Source organism: Aspergillus aculeatus, assembly GCF_001890905.1.
Source record: "Aspergillus aculeatus ATCC 16872 unplaced genomic scaffold ASPACscaffold_1, whole genome shotgun sequence".
NCBI classification, from domain to species: Eukaryota; Fungi; Ascomycota; class Eurotiomycetes; order Eurotiales; family Aspergillaceae; genus Aspergillus; species Aspergillus aculeatus.
Genome location: NW_017962976.1, coordinates 2646771 through 2673427, shown reverse-complemented (window position 1 = coordinate 2673427; position 26657 = coordinate 2646771). Strand labels below are relative to the sequence as shown.

General features: G+C 49.7%; 7 protein-coding genes across 7 annotated transcripts; 2 read left to right on the top strand and 5 right to left on the bottom strand.

Moving 5' to 3' along the window:
- Window positions 1-1282: 1282 nt before the first annotated feature.
- Window positions 1283-2440, bottom strand: ASPACDRAFT_74595 (uncharacterized protein). Its single transcript, XM_020204252.1, has one exon. The coding sequence runs from the start codon at window positions 2292-2294 to the stop codon at window positions 1323-1325; it is 972 nt and encodes a 323-aa protein (XP_020061404.1). The 5' UTR covers window positions 2295-2440; the 3' UTR covers window positions 1283-1322.
- A 685-nt stretch (window positions 2441-3125) lies between these two features.
- On the bottom strand, window positions 3126-5222 carry ASPACDRAFT_20828 (uncharacterized protein; the record flags this gene model as incomplete). Its single annotated transcript, XM_020198977.1, has 1 exon — window positions 3126-5222. The coding sequence occupies one exon, from the start codon at window positions 5220-5222 to the stop codon at window positions 3126-3128; it is 2097 nt and encodes a 698-aa protein (XP_020061403.1).
- Window positions 5223-6601: 1379 nt separating this feature from the next.
- Window positions 6602-6993, bottom strand: ASPACDRAFT_38632 (YqaE/Pmp3 family membrane protein; the record flags this gene model as incomplete). The annotated part of the gene is made up of 3 exons (XM_020200477.1): window positions 6602-6623; window positions 6687-6821; window positions 6977-6993. The coding sequence occupies 3 exons, from the start codon at window positions 6991-6993 to the stop codon at window positions 6602-6604; spliced, it is 174 nt and encodes a 57-aa protein (XP_020061402.1).
- A 2587-nt stretch (window positions 6994-9580) lies between these two features.
- Window positions 9581-11218, top strand: ASPACDRAFT_20046 (uncharacterized protein; the record flags this gene model as incomplete). The annotated part of the gene is made up of 2 exons (XM_020198920.1): window positions 9581-9748; window positions 9800-11218. 2 exons carry the CDS (start codon window positions 9581-9583, stop codon window positions 11216-11218), a joined length of 1587 nt encoding a protein of 528 aa, XP_020061401.1.
- A 252-nt stretch (window positions 11219-11470) lies between these two features.
- On the top strand, window positions 11471-12815 carry ASPACDRAFT_74591 (H(+)-transporting V0 sector ATPase subunit c). Its single transcript, XM_020204251.1, has 6 exons — window positions 11471-11609; window positions 11730-11742; window positions 11879-12008; window positions 12111-12267; window positions 12326-12429; window positions 12493-12815. Exons 1-6 carry the CDS (start codon window positions 11593-11595, stop codon window positions 12555-12557), a joined length of 486 nt encoding a protein of 161 aa, XP_020061400.1. The 5' UTR covers window positions 11471-11592; the 3' UTR covers window positions 12558-12815.
- Window positions 12816-13404: 589 nt separating this feature from the next.
- Window positions 13405-14890, bottom strand: ASPACDRAFT_74590 (mitochondrial 37S ribosomal protein mS38). Its single transcript, XM_020204250.1, has 2 exons — window positions 14547-14890; window positions 13405-14412 (listed from the first exon to the last, which is right to left on the bottom strand). The coding sequence occupies exons 1-2, from the start codon at window positions 14866-14868 to the stop codon at window positions 13652-13654; spliced, it is 1083 nt and encodes a 360-aa protein (XP_020061399.1). The 5' UTR covers window positions 14869-14890; the 3' UTR covers window positions 13405-13651.
- A 963-nt stretch (window positions 14891-15853) lies between these two features.
- ASPACDRAFT_38628 (guanine nucleotide-binding protein subunit alpha) lies at window positions 15854-17203 on the bottom strand (the record flags this gene model as incomplete). The annotated part of the gene is made up of 5 exons (XM_020200476.1): window positions 15854-16195; window positions 16254-16512; window positions 16565-16728; window positions 16824-17008; window positions 17074-17203. The coding sequence occupies 5 exons, from the start codon at window positions 17201-17203 to the stop codon at window positions 15854-15856; spliced, it is 1080 nt and encodes a 359-aa protein (XP_020061398.1).
- Between the last annotated feature and the right edge of the window lie 9454 nt (window positions 17204-26657).

Sequence of the window (26657 nt, the reverse complement as noted above, 5' to 3'; positions counted from 1 at the left end):
AAGATCGTGTGGGGTCTGTCATCACTGAAGTTGACGATCCAACGCGCGTCGGAACTGATATCATAGTGCACTCGATATTAAGAGTAGAACAAGCGAACGCGGTTGAAAATGAGGGAAGAGCCAAGGGGAGGACGAGGAGAGCAGTGAAAAGTGGGGGGGGGAGGAGGTTGAGAAGAGGTTGTTGAGTCCTTGACATCAATGGAAACCAAACAAACAATCCATAGAGCAGGAGTAGCCACAAAGCGGTGAAGGTGACTTGTGGTAAGGCTCAATACCATGGGTGTGTGTACAAACTACCTTACTACTACTATGACTATGTACATCGATCTGCATGTGTAACTACAGTACTCCGTACAGTACATTATTGTTCTAGACACAGGCCAAAGTACGTACATGGCGTTTTTACCCGCAATCAATAATAAAAGTGGAGTGGTACAAACATGCCATGAAAACAGTAACGTTAATAGGTCCATTAACTGACCCAATGACTATTATAGCAGCGGTGACGTTACACATGTCTTTAGGTTCCCCTGAACCAGTACTCAATCAAGTCTAGTCCTGTGCATAGTTGAGTACTGTGAAATTGTGAAACCTTCTGCCTAGGATGCGAAAGTTCTTCTCTTTGCCGATTGGATCGTTGCTGCCTCACTGCCTCAGACTGATCGCCGGGCTTGACGTCATCGAAGCCGAGAGGCTTCTCTGTGTCTTCTTCTTCGTCTCCTCCCTCCGGTACTTCCGACCTCCCGAGTCTACCCTCCCGATTGATTTTCACATGGCTCTGGTTCCTTGGTTAGAACTTCTCAAGAAGAATAATACTCTGATATCACTGCAGTCACTTTCTTTCCCTCGGTTCCCAGACTCAGCGTGTCTCATATCCTCTCCGCGGGGATGTTGTGGGTCAGGTCACATCTCGGAGACTCGGGCACTGCAGCCCCCATCGGCCTTCCCCCCTGCCGGCCAGAGATAGAAAAGAGGGGCTTGCATTAGTGGTCTTTCCACCAAGCCACTAGCCTATTCACTGTATAGGTAATGTATGTAGTCGCGTCAATTCAGACTTACTATGTAGTTATATGCTACAGGGATGACTTTCAATGAGTCAGTCAAACCCTACACTGTTCAATAAAGACATAACACAGCAGGCTATTGGGACTGAGTATTACAAGGTTGGCAAATCTTACACATGACGGACGCAAAACCTCATTCGTACTGTTACTTCTTTTTATTGAATCATTCTTATTCTAACAGAGGAAGCGGACTAGGCCAATCTACACCCTCCAATCCAGTCAAAAGGCGACACCAACAGTACCGATCTTCGCCGCAGCTCAGTCCTCCAGGGCATAATCCTCGACAGCCTGGAGTACTTGCCTGCCTTGTCGCGGGTTTTTTGTCAGCAGCCCTTCTCTGTGCCACACGCCCTGCAGCATGAAGAAAAAGTTCCAGGCGTCTTGGTGGCCGACGTAAGGGCTGCTCAGCAGCTCAAGAAACTGCCGCGCCGCTGTCCAGCTGAGGGTTGCGACACTCGGACAGAGCATATAGGAATCTGGGGGCTGGCTCGTAATCCAGAGGACGAACCTGCACATGTGCACCTCCCAGGGACTTTTGAACTTGGCGTCGTAAGGACGGAAGTCCCGGAGCACGTGCCAGAACATCTGCTCCAGGAAGGCCTTGGGCGTCAGGATCACGACTCCCGCCGCCCAACGGCCGATCCACCGAGTGGGTATCCCGCCCAACAGGTCGAGGGCCAGCTCGGGGAGGCGGGGGTCGGAGGTCAGCATGAAGTTCTGGTCGTGGGCGGCGATGTCGTTCGGGAGGGGGATGCCATTCGGCAACTTCTCCAGGAGCAAAGATTTCGCCCAGATGTGTAAGAGGCCGTTTTTCCACCCCCTAATGCTCTCATTGATGTTGTTGGGAGCTGTGAGGTGGCAGTGTAGTTCCGAGAGGAAGTATTTGTCGCCCTCGTCCCAGAGCGAGCACCGGCGATCATAACACAATGCAAGCCCCCGGCCCTCGAGGAGCTCCTCGACATGCCGAGCGTTCTCGTCCGCGACGACCAGATCTATGCTCTTCGGATAAAGATTCAAGCCGTAGGCTCGAAGCGCCAGCTCTCCAACAAGCACACAGGGCACCCCGGCCTCATTGAGGAGATTGATGATGGCCAGCTCCGGTGGCTCCGGAACTGGCCCAGACCACATCGCCGGATCACAATCCATCATCTCTATCTCCTCTGGGGCCACCGGGTCGGCGGCGGCGGGGGGTGGAGTTGGGGGTGGTGGTGGTGGTGATTCAGTCTTCATTTTTGCCAGGTCTTCAAAGATAACTCAGTAGCCTGTTTCTAGGGTTGCGAGGGGAAGATAAAGCGCGCACGAGACTGCTTCCGTCAACCCTTATATAGACCCTCCAGACTGACCCCGCCTGTCTTTATCAACCTGGCACGTATTCCCCAAGCATCCGCTTCCTCAGAGAGATTCTCAGCTCTCCACTCGAAAAGCATCATCAAACTGGGATAGAGTAAAAAGAACGATAGCTCACCCAAGTGAGGCCGGGCCTTTGTGAAATCTGAACCTTGCCGAACGGCAAGAAAACCCCCGACAAACTCATGCGGTCGTAGAGTCAGGACAAAGATCTACAGCGAGGAATGCCATCTACCTTAGGTATACGCACACAACCATTTATCAAGCTTATTTTGCAATTGGAAAACGCTGGAGACTATAATGAGGTGCAGAGTAGTTCTCATCTTATATTCTATCTGAAGAGGCGTATATCATTGAAGACGATTCTGTATAGGAGTCATAGTCCTCTGTACTCTGATTTGTAGACCCAAAGAACTCTACACGGTTAAATGAAACTGGATACAAGCTCTCAAATTGCATCTTATTGAACGCATCCGCCTACCCGCCTAACAAACACTTTAGACACAATGACAGCACCCTTTGAAAACATCTCCGCAGTTCCGACAATATCCCGATATATATATATATATATATATATGCATAGATCGAATTGTTTATAATACACCAAAAAAAGGACATCTTTTCCAGGGAGAAACCATAAAGAGCGATGTCCCTAAAGAAGAAAAGACTGGCCCACTCACTACCCAGAGCGAGCTAAGCGAGCAGTAAGCCCGCTCAATCTACCCGGAGGATGAGATCCGAGCCCTGCCTCGAAGGTGTCAGGTTGCGCTGCTCCATTGGCACCGGCTTCCTCGGAACAGGCGGCCTCCTCAGACTGTCGGCGGACGAAATGGAGTCGAAGGACGTCCTGCGTGCTTGGGCTCCGTATCGCGAACCATAACCGTCCTCCTCAAGCCAGGGACTACGGGGCGCATAGGTTCCTGCTGTCGGCTCCTCATCGGGCTCGGGCGTGACCCGGCGAATCTGCACCCTCCGAATATCATCCTGTCGCACAATCCGGGGCCGGGAAACGATTTCTTGCGCAGGGCTGATGGACCTCGAGTTCGGCATGCGTGGGAGGCCGACAGTGATCCGGCTGCCGGTCGGAGTCTCGTATTGCCAGTTGGGCATCTCGAGGTTCGGGGTCCTGATTTCTCGCACCGGAGTGAGGGGCCACAGACTTCCTGAATGGCGTGATTCGCGTCGGGAGGGTTGGGGTTCTTCGCCAGTTGTGTGATAAGGAATTGAGTCTGTGTCGTAGATCAAACGCCGGCCTCCCCCAGGGCTGTCATCGAGATAAGGTGACGTCCTAGCAGGCCTTGTGTGACCAGCATCACGATCTGTCCAGTATGCATCGGTATAATCTTCGTGACTCAGCCTCGGGGAAGGATGGGCCGAACCCCCAACGACATTGTTCGAGGGAGAGGCTGTCTCCGCAGGTCTTCCATATCCCGGTCCTTGATACCGATTTGGTCCTCTAAGAGCAAGCTTCCCTTCTTGGCCTTCTCGGAAACCATGCAACATGGCGCGTGGATGGGCGGGTAGGCCGGCCATTGGAGGTCTTTTATGAGGCCGGTCGGGTTGCGGTTTGCGTGACCAAGTAGATGGTCCTTGGTTCAACCGAGGACTGGCAAGGAAGCTGCGTGGCTTGGTGACATCCTCCTCGAACAGTGTTCCCACACTGCCGGGCCGTTTCTGCCGACTCCATCTTAGTGGCTCCGGATACAGCCCGTATGTTGGCTTTTCCGGGAGCAAGCTTGAGAGAGTCCGTGGAGTAGAATGCGCTAATGATGCTCCCGCATCAGAATTAGAAGATATGGCGAAACCGATGTTGTGGGGACTATGTAATCTCGTGGAATCCCCGTCATACTTATGTCGTGGTGTATTCGCAACAAAAGTTGGAATATGAAGCCTTGGTTCGAAAGGAGTTATTAAGCGTGACGTTTCCGAGTCTCTGTCCACGCCGCCGGGCATAGGCCTGGGTCCCGTTGGCCGCCGAGGCGGGAAAGCGAAATCTGGAGGTTCCGCCATGACTCCGCCAATCTCGAAGAAGTTTCTATCTCGAGCCTCTGCATCCCGATGTTCGTTCTTCCTGTACCAGAACAACACCAGAACTCCGATGAGGAAGAGTCCCGCCATTCCAGAAGCGACAGATATGCCGATCACCGCACCAGCGCTAAGCTTACTGTGAGTGGTGGTTATAGCGGCGGCGGCTGCAGCGGTCGAAGTACTGTTGCTACTACTGGTCGTGCTGCTGGAGGTAGTCCAGGTGCCACTCGTCGAATGAATGATATTAGATATAGTGGTCGGACTGTCGAATGAGGCGACAAGGACAGTAGTAGTATGCTGGGTTCTAGCTTGAGTTTGAGAAGGCAGTGAGGTAGATGATACCGTAGAGACGACACTGTGAGGCTCAGAGGAAGTGGTGACTATCGCAGTTTTACTCTGGGTCGACGTGATTGTAGCTGTTATTGTGGCATGGGTCCGCGGTAATGCTCCGGACACTGAGTCGCAAATGTCGTAGAGGTCGGAGGAGAAGATGGTCTTGATGGGACACAGCGACAGACTGCATCGGAACGCAGCCTCGCCCAAGGTATAGCCACTGGTTGTATTCGTCCGACATAAACAGTCGAGATTCCATGTTTTTCCACACGCATCATCCGGATAGTCGGAGATTACGAACTCGTCAACACACTCTCGAGCACATTTGGGTATTAGACTGGAAAAAGACGACGCTGTCGCGGTAGGATAAGAAGATTGCGATATAGAAGCGAGACACGGAAGAACTGATAGTGCTGCGATGAGTAGCCATTGAGAAAGAGACAATAACATTTTGTGTCAACCTAGAATTTAGGTTAGCATGTCGATTTCATGTTTCCATGATGCCGTTAGAAAGCAAGCTTTCTTACATCAATCTGGACACTGCAGAGGTTCATCTGCCTCCACAACCATTAGTGGAAACGTGATACCATTCTACTGAAAGATTGAGACAAAGGCACTGGCAAAAGAGGCATGCAGTGCTCGAACAAACAAACAGATTTCTAGCACCGGCTCGAGTGAAAGAACATGGTAAACTGAATTCTGGAGAAGTCGGCAGCGTTAAGGAGGTAACCGTCCCATTTCAGAGATTAGAGACCCGCGCGTTCCACATTTTGCCATCGCCTTGTCAATGTGGGCGTCAAAGGAGACACAGAATCTCATCATGGCGCCAAGTGGCTGCAAAGCAACATGGCCAAAATGTGAGACGGTAACGATTAGACTGCGCCCCCTGTAGGCGCTTGTGTGAAACATGGTGAATCTGTCATAGATGCACTACACGTAGTCAACCGATGGGATTTCTTCAGCATGATTAGCGCTTTTGGATGGATGCGGGGCTGGCAGAGAGAGTGATGTTGATGCGATACGCGCCGTGTTAGCGCCGATGCTGCAGAGTGAACTGAAGGATGATGTCAGGTCAGCTGACTTGAATATTCAGGGTCTATGTACTGCTCCCTGAACCGGTCTTATGATGAAGCATTAGTTGAACAACTGTCTTTTGTCTTTACCTTTAAACGCTGATTTGTGCCTGAATATATTGATTCATTTAGAGTCTGTGTCTCTCCATTTTTTGTCTCTGTTCACCACTGTCCATCAATCGCCGCCTAAGTGTAGTCTGGGAATAAGAAGCCCGCTCTATCTTCCAATCAGCTACCTTAAAGTGCACCCAGATACACATATGCGGGAACGATGGATTTTCAAAAGTAATTTGAATTATTGCCATTAATCATTAGAAGCTGATCATTGCCAACAGTACAAGCAAAGCCCAGTATCACAATGAGCTGGTATCATCGAAAAGGGAAAAAAAGAGGGAAAAAAAGAAAAGAAAAAGAAAACAACAGAACTGCGACAGAGGAAACGGACATCAAAGACATAGGGAGAAAGAAGACGGGAGAGACCCGACCCCATCGCCATAGTGTTTTGATATGGCAGCTCCATCCGCGTAGCTCGAGGATCCAGTAAAGCGCAGGAGCAGACGGTAGGTTAATTGGCGGGGTCAAATTAGGCTAGAGCCGGTCGGAAGTCCGCGGAACAATTAGAAGCTGACAACATCACGGACAACACTCCCCCGTTCACTTTGGAATGTTGACTGCCAATTGATGGGGGATACAATCGTGGGACGAAGAATGTTGGTCGATTGAATCGGGTAATGGGGCGGTGAACAAGCAGGCGGTCTAGTATTTGAAGATGATGTAACTGCAGCGCTAGTTAGCAATGGCGTTCTCTGCAACTCAACTAGTGGTGGGAAAGGCAACGTACAACGCGTGGATAACTCCAGGGAGCCAACCCAGGATTGTCAAACAGATGTTGATCAGCAGATCAGCACCGCATCCGCGCTCGAGGAAAACTCCCAGAGGAGGCAGGATGATCGCAAAGATGATCTTGCAGACGTCACTGTCCAGAAAAATGACCTGTGTTAGCGGTGTTTCTTTGTTTGTCGAGTAAAGTACTATAGAAGCTGCCTGGGCTGAACTGCATCATAAAAAGTCCACACCGCTGGCAAGCTACCTGGTCACTGATAAGGGTCATTGCGGGTGGAAGTGACTTACGAAGCAGTGAAAGGCATGGTGAATGGGAGGGTGGAGTGACTGTCTTGGAACAGTTATCGATGACGGTAAAACGTTGATTTCTGGAGGCTTGATGCGAATGAAGAGTCTCAAGAGGTGAAGAAAGATTTGAGAGAAGTTGAGAAGAGAAGAAGAGCAAGAAGAGAAGGGAGAAGGAAGGCAGCGGGACCACAGGAGTCTTTTAAATTCTGGGTGGGCAAAGCAACTGCCCGCTGGCTCTGCACCGACCACTTCGGGAGCAGGGCGTAGGGCGTCACGGTACCTACAACTAGACTAACTATTGGGTCTAATGCCTATTCCTAGCTACTAGACAAATTGGCGACTCCGTACACAGTAGTTACAGTACATAGCCTCTAGCCATAGCCAGTGTACTCCGCCAAGATCCAAATCTTCGTTCATGTCATGCCGATGAGATGATCTTCTCGGTATGACGGCTTCGTGGGATGCATGCTACGTCATACTTGCTCAGCCTGCTGTGGCTGATGCGAACACCCGTTACTGATTGGCCTTAACGCTTCAGGTGAGCATTTGCAGCGTCAGTCCATCCAAGGATCGATGGTGGTAGACTTTTGCGTCGTATCGACGTTGAAGTGCATTGAGTACACTGTTGGAGGGTGGATTAGGTTACCATCATGAATGTCACCCGGTAGTCGCAAGATCCTCGCTCAGTAAGGGGTTTTCTCCTCAGCCTGCTAACGCCTGGCTAACTAATTCGCTGATTGCTAATTGTGAACCTACCCCATACTGAACCGCGGGTCCTCACAATTTGTGTCCCCTACAGATCAACCCTTCTGTTCCTTTTTCCCGCAAACTTTTTTTCTTTGTTTAGATCTCTAATTTTGTTGCCTGGAAAACGCTTGGCATATCCGACTTTCTTTTCGCCATCGGCGGTCGGCTGAGGAACTCAAGCTCGGCGCAACTAAGCGAAACACATATCTGTACAGTACAACAAGCTATTCCAATCCTGCGCAATACCTTATAGGCTAATTCGGAGGTGAGGTCATCTGTAGAATCACTCTTCCTCATGCTGGAGATTTGATAATAGAACGTAGTTACCGCTTAAGAGTACTTCCAAACCCTCGCTTGAGACCGCGGTCAGCAAACCAAGTACCTAGTGGGCCCGACAGCCCTACGAACCACCCTGCACACGAATCATGACTGGAGAATATAGCAAAACATTTACACTCGCATGAGCTGTCGGTCAATGGTCCACCCGTTATCATTGCTTTACATGTACTCGTACATAGCAGTGTGGCTTTGCTGTGGCTATGTTTGTCTTCTTCTAATCCATGCACCAATTGTATCCATCGAGTATTTGTGTAGATCTATTCTGGGAGGAACAGAAGTGAAATCATTTCACATGCATCTTATCTTCCAACACGCGTCATCCAGGCCACATTCCTTTGAACATCTTGAAACGTCATTCCCACGTATCTTATGCTTCTGATACCGTCCAAAATATGAAACTCATATTCGTTCACAAGTCCATAACTAGTCACTTTGGGATCGGTAGTTGAGAACGTGCTGGCTACGTTCTGATCGCATGCTTCCTGTAGGGCAGATGGGATAGCTTTATGATTAGCCAGATTGATACTATCACCACCATGCAACCACAAACTTTGCCTGTACCTGAGAACAACGGGGGCCGGTTATCGTTGAGTTCCGGAGTCTCAGAAAAGTCATCGCCTTGTGCTATCCATGCATTAGTGCATATGGCCGGGCGACTGCACGAGATGTTCTCGATGATAGGTTGCAAGCTATAACAATCCGTAGGTAGCACACTTCCACATCTGCTTCGAACCTGGCCGCAGCCACGCATTCCCTCTCCCTGGTCATCTTGCATATCCAGAGACATCAGTCGCATCAAGCCGCAGGGCCCGAGTGTCGCAGAGAAGAACGCCCACCTCCGTATCAATCTACACCATATCTGCCATTTAGTCATCCGTGTGTCTAGACATGATGAAGAATCCTTCCATAATCATCAATGATGAATGATGTCATAGCCTCCCCGGGGTTATGCGTTATGCAAACCGAACGAAACAAGCTTTCTGCGTCTCCAACACCCTTGTTAAGTGCCCCATGATCGATCTACACAATCAACCACCCACGGTTTTGGGGATTGCCATGCATAAAAGTTCTGATCGACAGGTGCAATAGACACCGGCCTCGCGTTATGCCATCATAATCCTACCGAGGATGGCAGGTTTCTTGAGCTGCTTGACTGTCGACAGGACTGCTGGTATGTGCGTGACAGTGTGTGGCGCGGGCCATGACAAGATTGTCACTAATCTTCCACTAATGTAAGTATAGGACAGCCTAAGACGGTCCACAAAAGCAGTATTCTGTCGTTGCATTCGAGCTAAAAGGTGCAATGAAGCAAGCAGGCCTGGCCAAAAGACGAGTGCCGCCCCGTCGTGAGGCAGAATCAGTACCCTGTAATCTAGACCGAGTCCCTAGGCGGTGAGCTTCCAAAAATCCGCCGCTCCCTCCGCATTTCCGGGCCAGGATGACATTCAATTTGCAATGCTCCTCAAGTTGTAGCTGGTCGAGAATCTTAATTTCGATTGAGATATCCATGCTACTCCTATGTCACTAATTTTCGGGTCCGCCCCGCGCTCATTGCCAGCACGGCTGGCTTGTCGTCGCCATTCATATCGACGTGTCCCTTCCATTGTTCGAAGGTCGGTCGCAAACACGGCTTCCAGTGCCCGCCCCATAGCCTATACTTGGCTCACGCAGAGTCCGGGCGCGATTGTGCGTTTCTATTTCCTGTCTTCATCTGGACATAAATTAACCTCTCAATAGTCTCCAAACGATGTCCTCTCGAGTGCGCCTCCTACCCTCGAATCTCTACCACGACTCGATGTTGTTCCTATCTTTCTCGTAACCTCCGCTTTCGCATCATGGATCGACTTGTCGTCTCACACATTCCCTGAACAATGGATGAATCAGTTCTATTCAGGGACCACCGATACTGTGCATTCAATCTTTGCAATTGTCGATAAGCTTCCAGATAATCGACCACAGGTGTCACAGAATAGGGAAAACCGCTGCGCCCAGGAAGCCGACGGGATATCGATGCTGTTAGTAAACCGGGACAATATACAAGGTCAGCTCGCTACACCTCGCCGGGCACGAAGCATGGAGGCCACAGATTCAGGACTAGTATTCTCAATTCCGACAAGCGATACTCATGCATCGAATGGAGGATTCAAGAAGTCCATCCATGAAGTAGGCCTGCGACTTGCAAATACGATTTTCATCAATGGAAAGGAGAATACTCTCTTTGGAGCCCGTTGGATCTACAATACTGCTGCAAAGAGATATACACTCGACAGTACGCTGGACTTGTCGAACTGCATTGTCACTTCACCAGCAGCAAACGTTAGCGACTCTTTCGAGCTTCCATTGTACCCCGTCGGGCAACGAAGGAGGGTCATTTCCAGTATGGGAAACATTCTCCGTCAATTGTCCAAACATACAGATAAACGCTCCCAAGATCCCATGCCAGCTTCCTTGGAGCTGGAGAGAGATCTTCCTCGCTACATTGCCGAACACAACATCACTGACCAAAGGGTCTCCGTCTGGGCTTTAATTGAGACGTCCGAGGAGGGCTACACGGCAGGCAAGGAGGCTTCTCAAGAAAGCCTTATCGAGGCGATCCGGAAGGGCGGTAAACTCCACCGAGTGATGAGTGGCGGAGGAGGATGGGGCAAGAAACAGGGCCTCCTATCATTAGACCCTGAAACAACATTCATGGAATCAACCCAGAAAGACAGGCTACTGGGGCTCGAGGGACTCTTTACTGCGGGCGATGCGGAAGTCTCGACGAATTCACCGCCGCCTCCGCCGCCTCCGCCGCCGCCATTTGAGATGCGCGGCTTTGGCGAGGATCTTTCCACTCTCTCGCAGGCTGCAGGGCCTGGCGACTACGTCCAATTCTTCGTTTCCGTTGAACCTAGTCGTTCAGATTGGTCGGCGTCTCGGACGGGAGGCAATGCCTTTCATTTCGGCGTTGTCTCGGACGCCGAGGCTGTTCCTTTGCAAAGGGAATCTGCTGAGCAGAAAGACCTTCGGGTAGTGCCTGGCTACTTTGGTGGGCTGTCGGAGAAAGCTATAACCTACGTGCAACCCATGGCTGGGAAAGAGTCAACTGGGGAAGTGCACGAATCGAGCTCGAAGTTCGACATTCCAGGATGTCGGGTGGCATTAGAGCTGAACTGATGATCGGATCATATAGAATGGTTGCTAGTCATGTTAAATATTGTATTGATGAATTGGGGAATAGTTAATGAATGCAGCATAGTACTTCGTAGAGAACGCGGATAGGTCGATCCAGTGCTGATGTCAGTGGTTGGGGCAATGCGGGAAGGCGCCAAGCCGTAGATCACGTGATAGCGCAGGTGGTCGGTGAACCTCTCCGAAGCAACCAGCGTGTTCGCCTTCCAAGCCTCCATCTCCGTCTCAGCTCTCCCACGCCTTCGCCTCATCTCATCGCTGTCGACGCGGCCTTCTTCTACCATACTTTCACCTTTCTCGGCTGTTCCTATAGCTTCTTCGCATCTGTCAAACTCCAAACAGCCGTTTAGACCATCAAAATGGCCACCGAACTTTGGTACGTAATCACCCTGGTTGACTCCTTTTCCCAACATCCCAACGCATAGCTTGTGCGATAAGCTATCAATCCTACCCATCAGTGCTTTGTTGCGGACTGTGCTAATCTGTATGGTTATAGCCCCGTCTATGCTGTGAGTTGACTCGCACCCCTCATTGATAAGGTGCTGAAGCTCGACGGGGGACCGTCGGGTCCTCCACGAATGGAGCAACGTCACCTTGCACGAAACCAAGACCCCCTCGTACAAATAGCTAACTGCCGCCCATTAGCCCTTCTTCGGTGCGCTGGGTTGCACCTCAGCCATCGTCTTCACCTGCTTCGGAGCTGCCTATGGAACTGCCAAGGCCGGTGTCGGTGTCTGCGGCATGGCCGTCCTCAGACCCGATCTGATCGTCAAGAGTACGTTGGAAGCCCTTTTCAGCATTCGCTGCAGCTGTGGAGGAGGAACCATGCTTCTGCAGTCTATACTTGGAACTGAGCCACTAACGGCTGTGATAACAGACATCGTCCCCATTGTCATGGCGGGTATTATCGGTATCTACGGTCTGGTCGTGTCCGTCCTTATCGCCAACGATCTGAACCAGAAGGTGCCGCTGTACACCGGATTCATTCAGCTGGGAGCTGGTCTCGCTGTCGGTCTGGCCGGTCTAGCTGCTGGGTATGTTCTTTGAGCTTTACTACGATCTCGAGCCGAGAAGCTGACTGTTTATCTTAAGTTTTGCCATCGGTATTGTGGGTGACGCTGGTGTCCGTGGAACTGCTCAACAGCCCCGTCTCTACGTTGGAATGATTCTGATTCTCATTTTCGCTGAAGTTTTGGGTAAGTCCACCAAATCTATAATATGTCTACTCCGGCACCACTAACCACCGATCCTCTTATCAGGTCTGTACGGTCTTATCGTCGCCCTTCTCATGAACTCCCGCTCGAGAATTGATGCCGTCTGCTAAGCGAACGATCCTAATGCTCGCCCGCCGGCACGTTCTCTGTGAGACTCGTGCGCGCACCGGCGATGGCAACGACGAGATGTGAACAAGAACCCGCGTGAGCGGTTACCCCGTCGTTGAAGCCTAGTGTTCCCCATGTTACGAATCGTTTATACCGTGAAGCGCGGATTTGGTCCAGAAATCCATTCTCAAGAAAACATGATCTTTTTAACGTGATGCGTGTGTGTGTGTGTGTGTGTGTGTGTGTGTGTGTGTGTGTGTGTCTCTTGGTTGTCGGAAACATTCCCTAAGATTTACGTTACCGACAAGTTGTGGAGAGACAAGTTTGATCCGCTTGCGGGTCTCTGAGTTGAGAAAAGGGACGGCTATTGAATAGGTATATTAATCTCCCTCCTTTTCCATTTCTTCGCATTCTTGGAGCAGGAGGAGGAGATTATATGCCAGTGTAGACTACTATTAGTGGGAGGAAGTGGCGAAGGGGGCGATCTTTGACTGGTTGGTAGATATTTGAATTTACTATTGCATGGCTAAAGGTTTTCTTTTCTTGTGTTTTATTTTTTGCATTGCTTACATGCTTACTGTTTGCTTCCTGTACTATGGGTGTCATGTTGGTATTTGTTGAATCAATTGATCCTGACACTGAAACTGATCTGAGCTGGGAGAAGGGGGGAAACAAGGTCCTGGCAAATATTTCCAGGTATGGTGCATGCGCATCGGCTTGCGAGTATAGATAAAAGTCCGGAAAGAGTGGGTATGCACATACGCACGTAGGATGATTACACGAACCTAACCAGCTGAGAACTGAGAATAATGATAATATGTCACATAGTATTGTCTATAAGTGTCGGTTGAATTGGTTGACTAGTAGGTCGGTTGATGGAGAGGGAGATAGAGATAAGATAGATGCATGCAAGTTAAGCAAGAAAAACGGAAGATATTCAGAGAAACCAGAGGTCAAAGTTGCTTTCGAAAAGTTGTTGGGAGGAGGGAAAATAAAACCGGAAAAGGGGAAACCGGATTCATCAAAGCAACGAGACACAATGAAGAGCAAAAAGAAAGCACATATCTTGGGTTTGGAGAAGGGAAAAAAAGCCTCTTTAAGACTTCTCCAACTTCCGCCTCAAGGTTCTCGTCTTCCGCAACAATTTCTTGAACTTGTGCTTCTTCATCTTCAACCGACGGCGTCTCTTTGTGCTGATGGCCTGCATGGGGCCGTTGATCTGCTGATCCTGCTGGTCGATGTAGCTGAGCTCCGGGTGGGCGGAGGGGTCCACGACATCGATGTAGGCCTCGACGATCTCCGGCGGCGCCTGCGGGTCGCCCATGTCCTTGGTGGGCATGAAGGGGCCGGCGTGGGCCTGGTAGGTCTTGCGGCCATCGGGGAGGGTGGACTCGTGGATGGTCAGGACGGCGGAGTAGGTTTCCGTCGTGTTGTGGTGGTGGTTACCCGTCGTCGTCGTCGTCGTCGGGGGGAGGAGCTGCTGCTCGTTGGTGGTGTTGTTGGCGGAAATCTCGTTCATGGGAACCGGGGGTGGAGGAGGGTGGAAGGGCCGCAGGCGCTTGGTGAGTTCCTCGATGGAGAGGGTCAGGTTCATGGTCTGAGAGGGTTGCTGGCCCTGCTGGCCCTGCTGGAGGAAATTGCGGTCGGTCAATTCCTGCAGCACGGCCTGGTAGTGGTTGTGGTCGTCCTCGCCTTCCATGGAGTGGACGGCGGACGAGAGCGTGGAGATCACATCGTCGACGGCGGGCTTGCGCTCGGTGAAAATGGCGTCGAAGGCTTCGGAGGTGGAAGTCGGGGGCACGCTGGTGGAGACGGAGATGGGACGGTGGATGGAGAAGAAGGAAGCGACCTGGACATCTGCATGGAGGAGAAGAAAAAATGTGTTAGCAGCTGGAGTTCGGCTTCTGGAGCTTGTCACGTTTCTTTTCCCCCATGTGGCATTTTGTCTTCTGGAAAGGGGAAAATCTGTTCAAGCTGGCTGGCTGGCTTACCATGCGGGAGGAGGTGCTGGGTCGAGGGAACGCTGGGAAGTCGGGAAAATGCCGTCTGCTGCTGCTTGTTGGAGCCCGTGCGGACATTGTCCTTACGACTCCGACGGGTCGACTTCCCTGAATTCACTTCCAACTCCAGCTTCCTTGCGCCATCGCTAGAATTCGAGGACGAGGAGGAGGAGTAGCGCCGTTGACGCACAGGCTGCGTTGAGCCGGTGAGGTTGTTCGCGGAGGTGGTGAGAGTTTGACTTGAGGCGCGAGTGACGCCTGAGATAGGGGCAATGGGGGCCCAGGCCGCCCGGCGCAGCGAGGACGAAAGCATTTTTCTGGGTTTCAAATTGTCGTAAAGTCCCAGAAGCTGGGTAAACGAACTTGGCGGATGCGAAAGAGGCGAAACCGAAGTTGAAGTTGATGAGCCGATCATGCGGATCTCTGCTTAGCTCAGCAGAGTTTTGCGGGATGTTGAGGCAGGTCATGTGATATCAATGCTTGTATGATCTCGAGGTAGGGAACAGATTCTGCCACATTCGACCTGACACAATTAAACTGAACTAAATGGCTACAATGCCCAGCCTCTGTGATCTCCGTATTTCTGGCGGTGGTAACCATGTAAATTGTTGCTTCCCACCAAAGGGGCTCAGGTGAGCTGCGTTGTTCGCACCACCACACAAAGGAAACCTTAGCAGTTTGGGATTTAAAAGTAGAAAAGTGCCATTTATACTTTCGCAATGGGTCCATTGGCAATGCGCATGTTACAATAATTGCTACGCAAACTTGGATCGTTCCAAGATAGGACGTACTACAACTGTAGGTTTTCGAGTGATCTAAATTTCGGAAGACGTGCATGATTGACGTCAACTCAACAAACAAATGTTGTCCTTTATGTAACACTGAATAAGAGAATGAAGTAGATACATTGAAGAAAGAGATGGAAACGATAGACCCAATGAGAGGCCAAACATTGGAAATAAAGGCCAAACGAAATCGTAAGGTGTTGCTAAGGACGCAGACACAGACACAACTATGTGGTATATGGTATCAATCTGCATTAGAAAGGAGATTCACGCCGCTGAATCGAAGATGAGATGCGTGCTTTTGTCAGTATAGAAGAGCGTGGAGATAAGAAAGTCATCCAAGCGAGCCAAGGACGATCCTGAGAACGACAAGGGAAGAGAATAGCGTCGAGCAGTTGCGGATAGCACAAGGAAGTAATGCTGCTAAGGGAATATCAATAATATTTAGTGGGAGATGGGGATCCCACGGCCGCAAGAATGTTTCATTAGATATTAGTCATGCCCGGTAATACCTTAGAGTATTAAGGTGTGGAGATTCTTCTGGATTATCATGTCTTGCACGGAATCCATGGTAGCTTTCAATAAAGTGGTATCGGTGGCGTTTGTATAGTGAATGTAAATCTCGCGGTCTGGAATCCGATTGATGCCTCGGAAGCGGTCGGCGAAGTATCTTGCTGCAGCATCGAAGTCGGTGTTCGAACCGTTGTAGTCGGGGAAATGATTAGAGACAGGCGAAACTTGAAGTTTCCCCTTGAAGAGATCAATCTTGTTCAAGAAGAGAATGATGGGTTTGCGCTTGAACCACTCGCCATTCACAAGTGATTCGAATAGCATCATTGCCTCATGCATTTGGTTCTGTGCGCACAAAATGGTTAGATGACACTAGATCATACAAAATGTGACCATGACTTACGGCATTCTGATCCTCAACAAGACATTGATCGTATCCTGATAAGGCAACCATGAACAAGAGGCATTGCACACCCTCGAAGCAGTGAATCCATTTCTTGCGCTCGGATCGTTGTCCGCCAACATCCATCATCCGGAAATTCATCTGACCGAGTTCGAAGAGAGTTTCCGTTATTCCTGTTGTTCGCAACCGAGCTTGTAGCATGTCCTGATTGTCGGGGAGCCAACCGGGAGTAAAAATCCGGTCAAGAGATTCGAAAAAGCTGGAAAGAAGATTAGTGAGTCGCTTAGGCTAAGTCGTCATTCGTCACTTACTAGTGTAGGTTATCATGAAGCGCAAACTCATGTCCTCGAGCCACTGCCTTCTGAACGCCTGAATCGTCCCAAATATCTCTCAAAGCATCACGAACTTTCAAATCCGAGAATGCTTCATCGGAGCCCACATCCGGCTCCAAATTGTCAACAAATTCACCCAGCGACTAAGCCCATGAGTTTAATAATTAGTTTCTGGATTATCAGATCCAAGCAGTAGACCTGGATAATTATTTTCATCGTTTTGGGGGCTAAAACTCACCTTAGTTGTTTCAAGTTGATATTCAATGCTCTCTGTACGCATAATTTCCAATAGAACTTTGAAGGCGATGATCAGGTTCGAGTAGATTACCGCCCGAGTCTGAATTCGTTCGTCTTCAGGAAATCCTCCCGAGTGGATGATGCGCATCTGTTTGATGATTGTTGACTTGCCGGACTCTCCCGCACCTGGACAGATTTGGTCAGTGCGAAGAACAAATCAAGCATCGGCGTATGCCAAAGCGCATCCTTACCAAGGAGAAGAATTTTGATCGTTCTGTCCATCACTTTCTTGTCATTTTTGAGCGCCTTCTCTATCCTCACATTCCGTTGGAGGGCTTCCTTATCTCCCGCATCTACGGGCTTCGAACTCATACAACCCATTTTGCGATAGTATATTTGATTCCTGACAAATGTGAAGAGGGATGTCTGTTACCGTTGCGTTAATAAATGACTCCGAAAATTCATCCAAAGATGCGCGCAAAGACTGTCAGGTCTGAAATTGAATCAGGGATGCGCTCAGGCTGCGAGGAATGACCAGTCAAGTGGGTTACACTCGAAACATGTATCAGGTGCAGATCTGGCTCTAGGAGGGGGAAGCAGTGCCGCCATTCGAGATTCGGAATAAGATGAAGTCACTTACACTCGGGGACAAAGAAAATGTCTGACAAGCGGAGGGGTAGAGTTGCTATATCCGCAGCGTAAGATTAGGCACGCCTCCACTGAGTTTATTCCTGCAGCAGCAGCGAGAGGCATCGGGAAATTTGTACGTACACTGAGATATTCTATTTTTGCCGAACTATCCGCGGCTGCTGGCTCAACACTTCCCAGTTATTCAAGTATCGGTCTTGTGTGGCGGTCTATATACGACGATAATCTCCGCGCGCAGAGAGTCCGTTGTGGATAGTGTCTCGACAGTATTCAGGCGGATTCGAAGGCAAGCAAGTTTTGAGGAGGAGCGAGTTGGATTGGCAAGAACGGGAGATTCGACGGCTACAGCTCCGTGCGACTTTGGGGCTTTGATAAGCGCAGCGAAGTCGGCAGCAGGAAGAGTGTTTGAGAAACTCGACTGCGAGATAGGCTCGACGATATGTTTATCTCGCTATACCCCTGTTGAATCTGAAAACGAAGGAGAGGGTGTATTCCAGCTGAATGAGGGAAAAGTCGAAGGTAATCAAAATCGGAGTTAGCGTAGGAGGAAGATGTGCATTACTCCCATATCACAGCTGCTGGGAGAGACGGAGGGAATTGTAGAGAAGGAACAGAAAGGAGCACAGAGGATGAAGGAGGAGAAATATCCTTGTCGGAAGCAGCAGATCGGTCTATAGAAAGAGTAATTGGTGGACAGGACGAGGTAACGGAGGTGTCGCGCAATTCGTTGAGATATTCAAGCAACCCCGATCGGAGTGGGTCGCAGTGCTTTTGCTAGCAAGGTCAGTTCAGTCGGTGGGTGTGGGTTTTCTTGGATCCTGAATGGCCCTGACGCGGCGCCTGTAAGACTTGTAATACAACAAATGATGAGTAGTAAGATACTCAACTCCGTTCGTCCCAGGGGAGGTGAGAAACTCAACAGAAAAAGAGAGAGAGGGAGGAGAAGAAGAAGTGTGAGGGTGTTTTGAGGGAGTGTGAAGGTGGTAGCGGTGGTGCTAAGGGACTTAGCCATAAGTAAGCCCTTCTGCAATTAGTGTCAGTTACCTAGTAGGTAGCAGTGGAGAGGAGATAACATGGCGAGCGGAGAGCTAGACTCCTTAGACTACGGTAGGTTAGGTAGTTGATTCGGTCATGTCACGACTTGAGAGGGGCACCGGCACAGCAATAATACGAGTGGCTCCGGTGGATGAGGCCTGGATCCACACTTGATTCTTCGCCCGCTCTTAGTTTGATTCGAGCCGATTGGAGATAGTACTAGGTAATGTAATATGCCATACAGCAAGTATCATGAATATACTGATACATACATCCGCGGCTTTACCAGCACTTACCAGTATTGTACTGTACTCCAACTGGCTCCGACTGACTCGAGCTTCTCTTGAGACCCAGTGAAGGTTTCATGGCCTCTGCCATGCCATGGATCTGCAGTAGACTGCGGTATCATGAGGGTCTCTAACCATGCGCCTTCAGTCAAGGAGATGTCACCTACCGACCGGAACCAGCTCTTCATCGTATGATTCAAACAAAGACAATGACTTTCCAGCCCAAGCCCCCCTATATCGCCTTTCTTTTCCACCTTGAGGTAGTCCTATCCGTGTTTTGAGCTTGACTTTCACACTATCCAAACATAACTTAGTTCCTCTTACTACTCGCACACAACGCCACGAGGCACGGGAGTACCGCGCTGGCATGCACGGATCGACGTATATTTGCCTTAGAACCATACTGAACCTTATTCAGCGCATGGAGCAAAACTTGGAAGGTGCTGACCACAACCTAAGCTGCTAACAAAGACAGTCTCCCAGTCTCCCTGGCTAGCTCCAGTGAATCCGTGGAGTCGAAGTCTCGTTCTCATGCGGTCAACCCTGGGTTTCCGAAGTCGTAGGTGGTTTAGCTCTAAGCTCAGCAACCAACACAAGAGCCCTGTAAATCTCGATGGCTAAAGATCCCACTGTAGATCGCCATCCTGCAAATATATAAGAGGCCTGCTCTGTTAGGGTTGCTTTGGCTCATCGAGCATCATGTCCAGACTGGGAGCAGATCATCGTCAATTTATTCAACTGCGTACAGATTTGGACCTACCTATCCGACATTGTCGAATCAACAATCGGTGTATGCATCAGCATCGAGGAGCTCGACTGATCAAGAACAAAAACAAAAAGGCATTCGATCATCGGCTAGCTAATGGGCTTAGGCGCGGTTTCATCTATCGATCCATCTATTGATCCATCTATCGATCCTTTCGATAATCAGTCGAAAGAGCGACCTCGAACCGATCCAGCGCCATGCTAGGACCAAGTAGGCAACAGTATCAGGAGGCGGCGCACGAGCCTGGTATAGGTACTCCGTAGGTAGGTTGGTCCAACAGCCTTTGGAGTGCCAAACTTTATCCCACCCAGATCATGATCTGTCATGATTCCGAAGCGATCTATCAATAGTTTACCTCCGGAGCAGTTACAAGTCGGTTGCCCCGAGTGCCCAGTTTGCCCAATTACTAATCACATGGTTGATAACGACGGATGTATGGTAAGTATGGTAGAAATGGTAATCTGTTCTGCTTGTTACAGTACCACGCAGATGAGTCGGTCGGGATTGCAGGTTTCCGGTTTCAGCAGAGCTGCCAAGCAAGGAATAATACACTGATGGAGGGCGCTAAGGCAGGGGAGGTTATGAGTCAGCAGCCGTCGGCATGGACCAGGTCAATTCCGTCCCAATCAGTTCGCGGAGGATGGCCGGTTGCGGACTCGACAGATAAAAACTTACCTGAAGTAGCATCAAGTAGCATGGCGAACTTGACGGGAACAGGTAAACATTGTGCATTCCATGCAACCCTCAGCGGGAGTGTGCGCCTCTCCCGGACATATCATATGCAGAGTGTTCGTAATGAGATGGTCCAGGGAGAAAGGATCTACAGGAGTGAATCTCGGGCATCCACCCCGGATTCGGCATGGGAAAGTGTCTATCCAAATAATGATGCTAATTGACGAGCGGCAGCATCCGCACAGCTGCATTGTCCCTAGAGGATCCATATTGCATGCCACTGCCCTCTAATGATGGACCTTTCACAAGTGTGGTTAGCTCTACCCGAGAAGGCGCCGCTTCTATTGTTAAACTTAGACCTCATTGTTGAATGAACTATGCTCGCACTGTCGGCAGATACTGGGATATTGATTCAGGGTGCTTGGGATGGGTCAGACCACTCACAATTGTTCTACTTCGTACCTGATGCAGAACCCACGGGCGCTATACCAGGTCTCTTAGATCTAATCGCAAAGCACGTGAGATAGTGTTGCCAATTGTATAGAGGCCTGCCGCATTCCTCGAGACAATGCAAGGGAATAGCCGTGAGGAACGAACGAGTCAGACATTCCGGAAGGTGACATGTAGCTTGCATTCACGCGAGACTTCTGAGTGACAATCACATTGTTGAGACACCAAGACTCTATCGCAGCCACGACCGCATTTGGTCTGATAAGACTTTTGTTGCTCGCTTTTGTCGGTCATAGACGGAGAATGCAGACTCAATAGCTGTGGGGCATGAATGACAGACCTGTGCTACGTATTTCTCGTGTACTGACTGCAACAAACCTCCCCCCGACCCCGGCAAGAAGATTGTCGTGACGCCAGCAGAAATTTAACATAACTCGCATTGATCTTAACTCGTCAATTGAGATAATGTCACAAGTAATTCGAGGGTTGAGGATGCACACTTGTAGATGGAATGATAGATACACATATATAGCACAACACATACAGGGTCACGATGGTCACAATACCGACTGCTTTGGTAATTACCATGTAAAACCTGAGTTTGCGCCCCCCGGGAACCACGTGCTCCGCATCGTCTTGTATTGTTGGATCCTTAAAATCGGTAGTGGTTTCACCATGGAGTGGCTTCCTTAGTGAGTGCCTGCGCTCTTCCATTGACCCCACACTTGGAGCAATCAAAGGGCCTGACAGGACGCACTGAGCTTCGCGGCACATTTATTTACTCAACAGTCAAATAAGTCAATGTTGCTGACGGTATAACCTACCCTTCTTGCGTGGTCGCAGACCTAACACTACGCTACGCATAGTTCCCAATTCTCAGAAATATGTTCCTTCCATTGACAGCTGGGTTCGCTGACTGATCCTCGGGTCCAACAATTGACTGCAGCTCCCTCAAAGTGCAACAGTTTATATCCCTTCTGTGTTCATCGGTGAGTGTCGAACCATGCTAGACAAGCCTTCCCACACCTAGAAATCCTTTCATCCACCCCTATTTTCCCAGTTATGCTTAGCCAGCTTAGGCTGTTGTGACCCCCACAGGCGGAGGGGGTCCTCTTCTGGTTAACGGGCAGCGTAGCACACCTCAGCCGGGTTTCCATGCATAGAAGCATACCCGTTAGAGGCTTGTTTCACCTCATTCATTGGCGAACCCTCAAGCCATTCGCGTGGTGAGAAATAAGAACTGTCAGTCCAAAATGCGGTCTACATCCGGGTTCCACCAATAATGCAAAGCTCTATGCTTTTTCAACGGCCGCTGGGGACCGGAAAGGGGAGTGATGTGCGCCCATCCTCATCCTTCCGAACGCAAGCAAGAGGCAGATCATTGGTAAACAAACTCCGAGGTTGCAAGCTCAGCTTGCTTACCTTCGGCCCAGGGGATCTTCATTTGTCGCTAATAATATCCACAGCACAACATGGCGTGGTAGTTTGTTGAATCTATAGGTGCTGGAGCCAACCATTCGACCTGCGCCTGCTCGAACCCCGTACTTCTATCGGTGAGGTCCGGTACGGATGCAGAACACTCTCGTAAGCATCCTATCAAGATGTTCTCAATCGACAAGCGAAAGTGAGAATAAATTAAATCGAATGGACGATATGCCGCGGCTTCCCCGTATTCAAACTTTAAATCACGACTAAATTCATAACTACCAGGAGCCGGCGAGACAATTCGGTCTTCCTTACCAAGCTCGAGCAGTACTTGAACAACAGAATCCACTATCGCCAAACAACGCAAGCTCTGGGATCCTGGTGTTGATCACAATGGCTTCGTTTGCCCAGGGGCGGTGGGCGGCCGAGACTTGACCAGGGTAAAGCGGGGGCCGAATTCTCAGCGAGCAAATCCCGTTCCTGTCAAGTGGATAGCTAAGATACAGCTATGGCTCTAGTACGTAGCCTGCTAACCATGTTTCCCTGTGATGTCTCTGAGTGACCTGAGACGCTGCTGTCATCACGGTTCATAGCATGCGAGCTCTCCTATCGCGATGGTCCTCCTTAACTCCCTCCCATGAAGGCCGGGATCAAGTCAAATATTCATTCCGAGCATTTATGTGGTGAACCCATGATGGTGGTACTTTGTGTCTTGGGCATCGCTTAATTTTCCTGCTTGTGGTGCCGTTGGATTGGTAATACGTGCCTAAGATGGCCCAAGCTTGAAGGTCGTCTTATTGTTAGTTGACAACTCTTACCCTATTGTGGGTGGCAATGAGTGAACATTTATCAGGAGGACGAGCATAACATTGTTTTTATTTGTTGTGAACATGCGGTTCGTCGTCTCTGGTAACCTGTCCCCACAACATGTGGCACTTCAACTCTTCATGGCGCGCGAGGCTTTGAAACTATGGCACAGGCGTTCCATGGCTCGGTAGCAAGGATCGAGCCGAGCTGACTGGTCCTGAAACTTTCCAGAACCCGATTGAGCTTCTGCTGTGTTTCGGACGAGTCATACGAGAGTGTCATCATATGAAGTCCTATGGAGGAAAGAATAACTTACCTCTAAGCGACGGGCAACTACCGAGCAACCTTGAACCATCCTTCAGCGCGCGAAAATGGACCCATTTTTATTGCCCTATCCAAGCTTTATGCTCACGTTGTGACAGCTGAGTCATCCGCACAAGCTCAACTAACTGATTAAGTACATAATGTACGAGTAGCTAGCCTAAACCAGTGCATTAAGATTTCCTGAGGAAATCAGTCATTATGTCTCACTGATAAACGATAAAGAAACTGACAGACACACTCCGGTTGGGAAGGATTCTATCGCACTAAACTCTATCTCAAGCTGACTGCATATTCCCCATCCTTTGCCATTACGTGGTTGCGCGGCAGACGACCAGTGAGATGAGTGGTATGCAGAGCAACCAAATACCCCTGAACAGGTCAGTTCAGCCTACTTGAAGTCCGGCATACAATTGCCAATTGACACCATGTAGCTACCAGGATACACCACATTGTCAAAGCCAGCTATCAGAGCGTTGGAACCCTGATATCGAAAAGAACCAGATTTACTACGAATATCCCAATGATCAAAATGATGCCTTCAGCCTACTTCACGCTCTATGTGGGTACAGGGAAAACTCCTTGCTTGGCTTCGCCAGCTATGTCCTCTTCTCCATTCTTTCTTTTTCCTCGGCTGCCTACTATTTCTGGTCCTTAATGCCTTGTATGTTACCAGCCGTTTGATTTCATTACCCCTCATCCGACTCCTGACCGGTGTTTTTCGCTGACATACAATGGTAGACGAACCTTCACAGCACCACCCGGTATCAATTGTCCTGGCCACCTAATCCAACTATTGCATGACACCCCTATTTCGGACCGTTTTGACTGTGCGAAATGACGATGTGTGTTATCCGATCGGTTACATCTGCAGAATCGCCACTTTAACACGACCCGGAGCGGAGATCTACATGCGTGGCTCTGCCATAAACAGAAAACAACATCAGAAGCCATGAGGGTCTGCCGCCTGTCTGATAATAGAGCTTCGGTATTGTCGGCCGCACCAATCAGCGCTCAAGATCAGACGGTTTGGGACAGTGATGATATTTGAAATATGACAAGTCTCACGAGGCGGTTGCGCGGCACCCGCACTCACCCTCCCCCCCGGTACTAGATCAGATTGACTCCAAAAGAGAATTACGACTAGTACTTGCTCCTTCCATGTACATACCCAAGCAGGCTCGAATCGAAGGACTCTCTGTGAATGCCTCTTCTGTGGCCAGATATTCTCGAGCCCTGGTGCTCCATCATCCTGGAAGTTGCTTTAAGCGGTCCAAGGGGTGTCTCCAGCATGGATCCGAGCTGGGCATGACTTCGCCATGGCTGTCTCCCAGAAAAGCTCTTCCACACGGTTGGTCTTGCAGACAGCAACTTTTCTCAACATCTACCAGGAAGATCTAACACAGAGCACGACTCTTGGCTAGTCTCGAGCAGATAGGCTCACCTTCCTACCGACTGAGCACATGCGGCCACAGGGTGGGTGATTCGAGTCTTTAGTGACTCACTCAGCCCACCCGGGCTACGTGCTGAACGCAGTTCCATGAATAATATCTAATGGCGGTGGAAATTATACGATGGCAGGATACTGGTTAAAGCGCTCTGCTTCCAATCGGCAACGATGGGGCATAACCTAAGTACGGGACCACTGTTGATTCATGTTTCACTAATTTGACCACTCGGTCACAAACTTGGGATGAGATTTAAGAATAATTTAGATTTTATGAGCTCTTCGAAAGCTAGCAGTAGCTTTGTTTAAAGGGGTGGTTGAGACTTCTCATGGGTCTATAGTCTGCTGGCCCCCGGGGGCCTTGATCTGTCCTCTCCACAAGCTCAGGGAGACTTCTGCTTTCGCATGTATTTAGTGCGGGTATATAGTAACTCATCTGACATATAAAAGATATTTAGTCTTGCTCAAGAGTAGTGATTATTACTCTGTGCCAGTGACTCCTGACTATAGCCATTTCGTCCCATTGCCAGGGAGTTCCAGGAAGGGCTTCTCGGGGAATCATCAACGTAGGAACGCGCTGTGATAACTCAGCCATACAATTCATTGGTAAAAGACAATAGCAAAGGTTCTCATCATCCACATCTTTCCTGATACCAAGCTAATCAAGATGCCAGCCAGGTGTAGCTTTTCCGACGTTTCTGGGTTCAAAGCAATGCCGAGATGTGAAAAGTTTATGTCCCCGTCATTGCTCGCTAGACGAAGTAGTATCACCACTTCATTGCAGAGATCAATCAGATGGATAGTGATACACGCCTGGGTCGCCTCCGACTTCCTCCGGACCGTCTACCAGACCCCATGAGCGTATAGGCAATGAGTTAGCAAGCACACCCGGTGACTTCACCAGCACACTCCTGACTGCGGTGCAATGGTCAGGTTCTCGTCTCGATGAAGGGAGTTCCGAGCCTAACTTTGAAACCACATCGCACGTCACCACAAGCGAACGATTGCAGGCTACCACCATTCTATTTCCACCCCTCCCCCCTCGGTGTGATAGTAGAGCCCGGTCGATCGCCGGATTCATCTCCTCGGAGTGAGTGATGGCTACTTCAACAGCGCAGCGCCAGCAGCATCCACTGTCCCCGAGCCGTTCATCCAGATGTTCTACATACCTCTACCTCGACCAGTATAGCCATTCCCCACCAACCAATAAAACAGTAAGCCTTGATAGACGACATCAAGCCAGTTATCAGCAAAGCCGTTTAATCGCCTGGAGCAGGCCACGCAGGGGCCGGGGGGGAGGGGGGGGGAGGAATTAGTATAGCTCTAAAATGCTGTGCAAAACTTTTCAGTCGTGAATATGGCTTTACAAGCCTGAGTAGAGTCTGACTATGTAGCTGTGGCCGCAGTGCCGGCTTTCTGTGCTAGAGAAGGCCTATTCAGCTACTTACTTATCTTAATTTAGAGGGTTCAGCTAGCCGGCGAGCGAGTTTATATAATCTTTCTATAGTTCTTTCTGGAATTAGAAACCGTGTAAGAATGGGTTTGTCCTCGTCCGGCTCTCTGCAAGCATGCTAAATGATTAGCGGCTGGGGTCGTTTAAGTAAATTTGAAGATATATATTTTCTAGGCTTTGTTATTCCGCTTATATAGCCTAAGAGAAAACGCTGACCCAAGAGACGAAAAAGAGATATTCTCGCCGCCTTAGACTTATAATATTTCGTTTACTTTTGTTCTTTGCTGTATAGATATGCGGCTTCAGTGCTTTTCTTTTAGCACAAAATGGTAGTCTGAGGAGTATAAGCAGATCCATACAGTCTCTATATGTTGCCTGTGATTTACCGAGCGTGGCCGGTCACAGGATATAGTCAGATTGTTGACTTTCTGTGGTTTGTTGAGCTTCTAAGGCTCTTTGGAGACAGTAAGCAGTGGTTAAGCACGGGTCTGGGGCAATGAAGATCTGATGCTTCCTGGGTCAGT

Bases quoted from the DNA above. Each gene is read 5' to 3' on its own strand.
- ASPACDRAFT_74595 (XM_020204252.1), bottom strand. From the start codon at position 2,294: ATGAAGACTGAATCACCACCACCACCACCCCCAACTCCACCCCCCGCC.
- ASPACDRAFT_74591 (XM_020204251.1), top strand. The intron at 12,009-12,110 runs GTACGTTGGAAG...CTGTGATAACAG, and splicing joins ACCCGATCTGATCGTCAAGA to ACATCGTCCCCATTGTCATG. The intron at 12,430-12,492 runs GTAAGTCCACCA...TCCTCTTATCAG, and splicing joins CATTTTCGCTGAAGTTTTGG to GTCTGTACGGTCTTATCGTC.
- ASPACDRAFT_74590 (XM_020204250.1), bottom strand. From the start codon at position 14,868: ATGCTTTCGTCCTCGCTGCGCCGGGCGGCCTGGGCCCCCATTGCCCCT. The intron at 14,413-14,546 runs GTAAGCCAGCCA...TCCTCCATGCAG, and splicing joins CCAGCACCTCCTCCCGCATG to ATGTCCAGGTCGCTTCCTTC.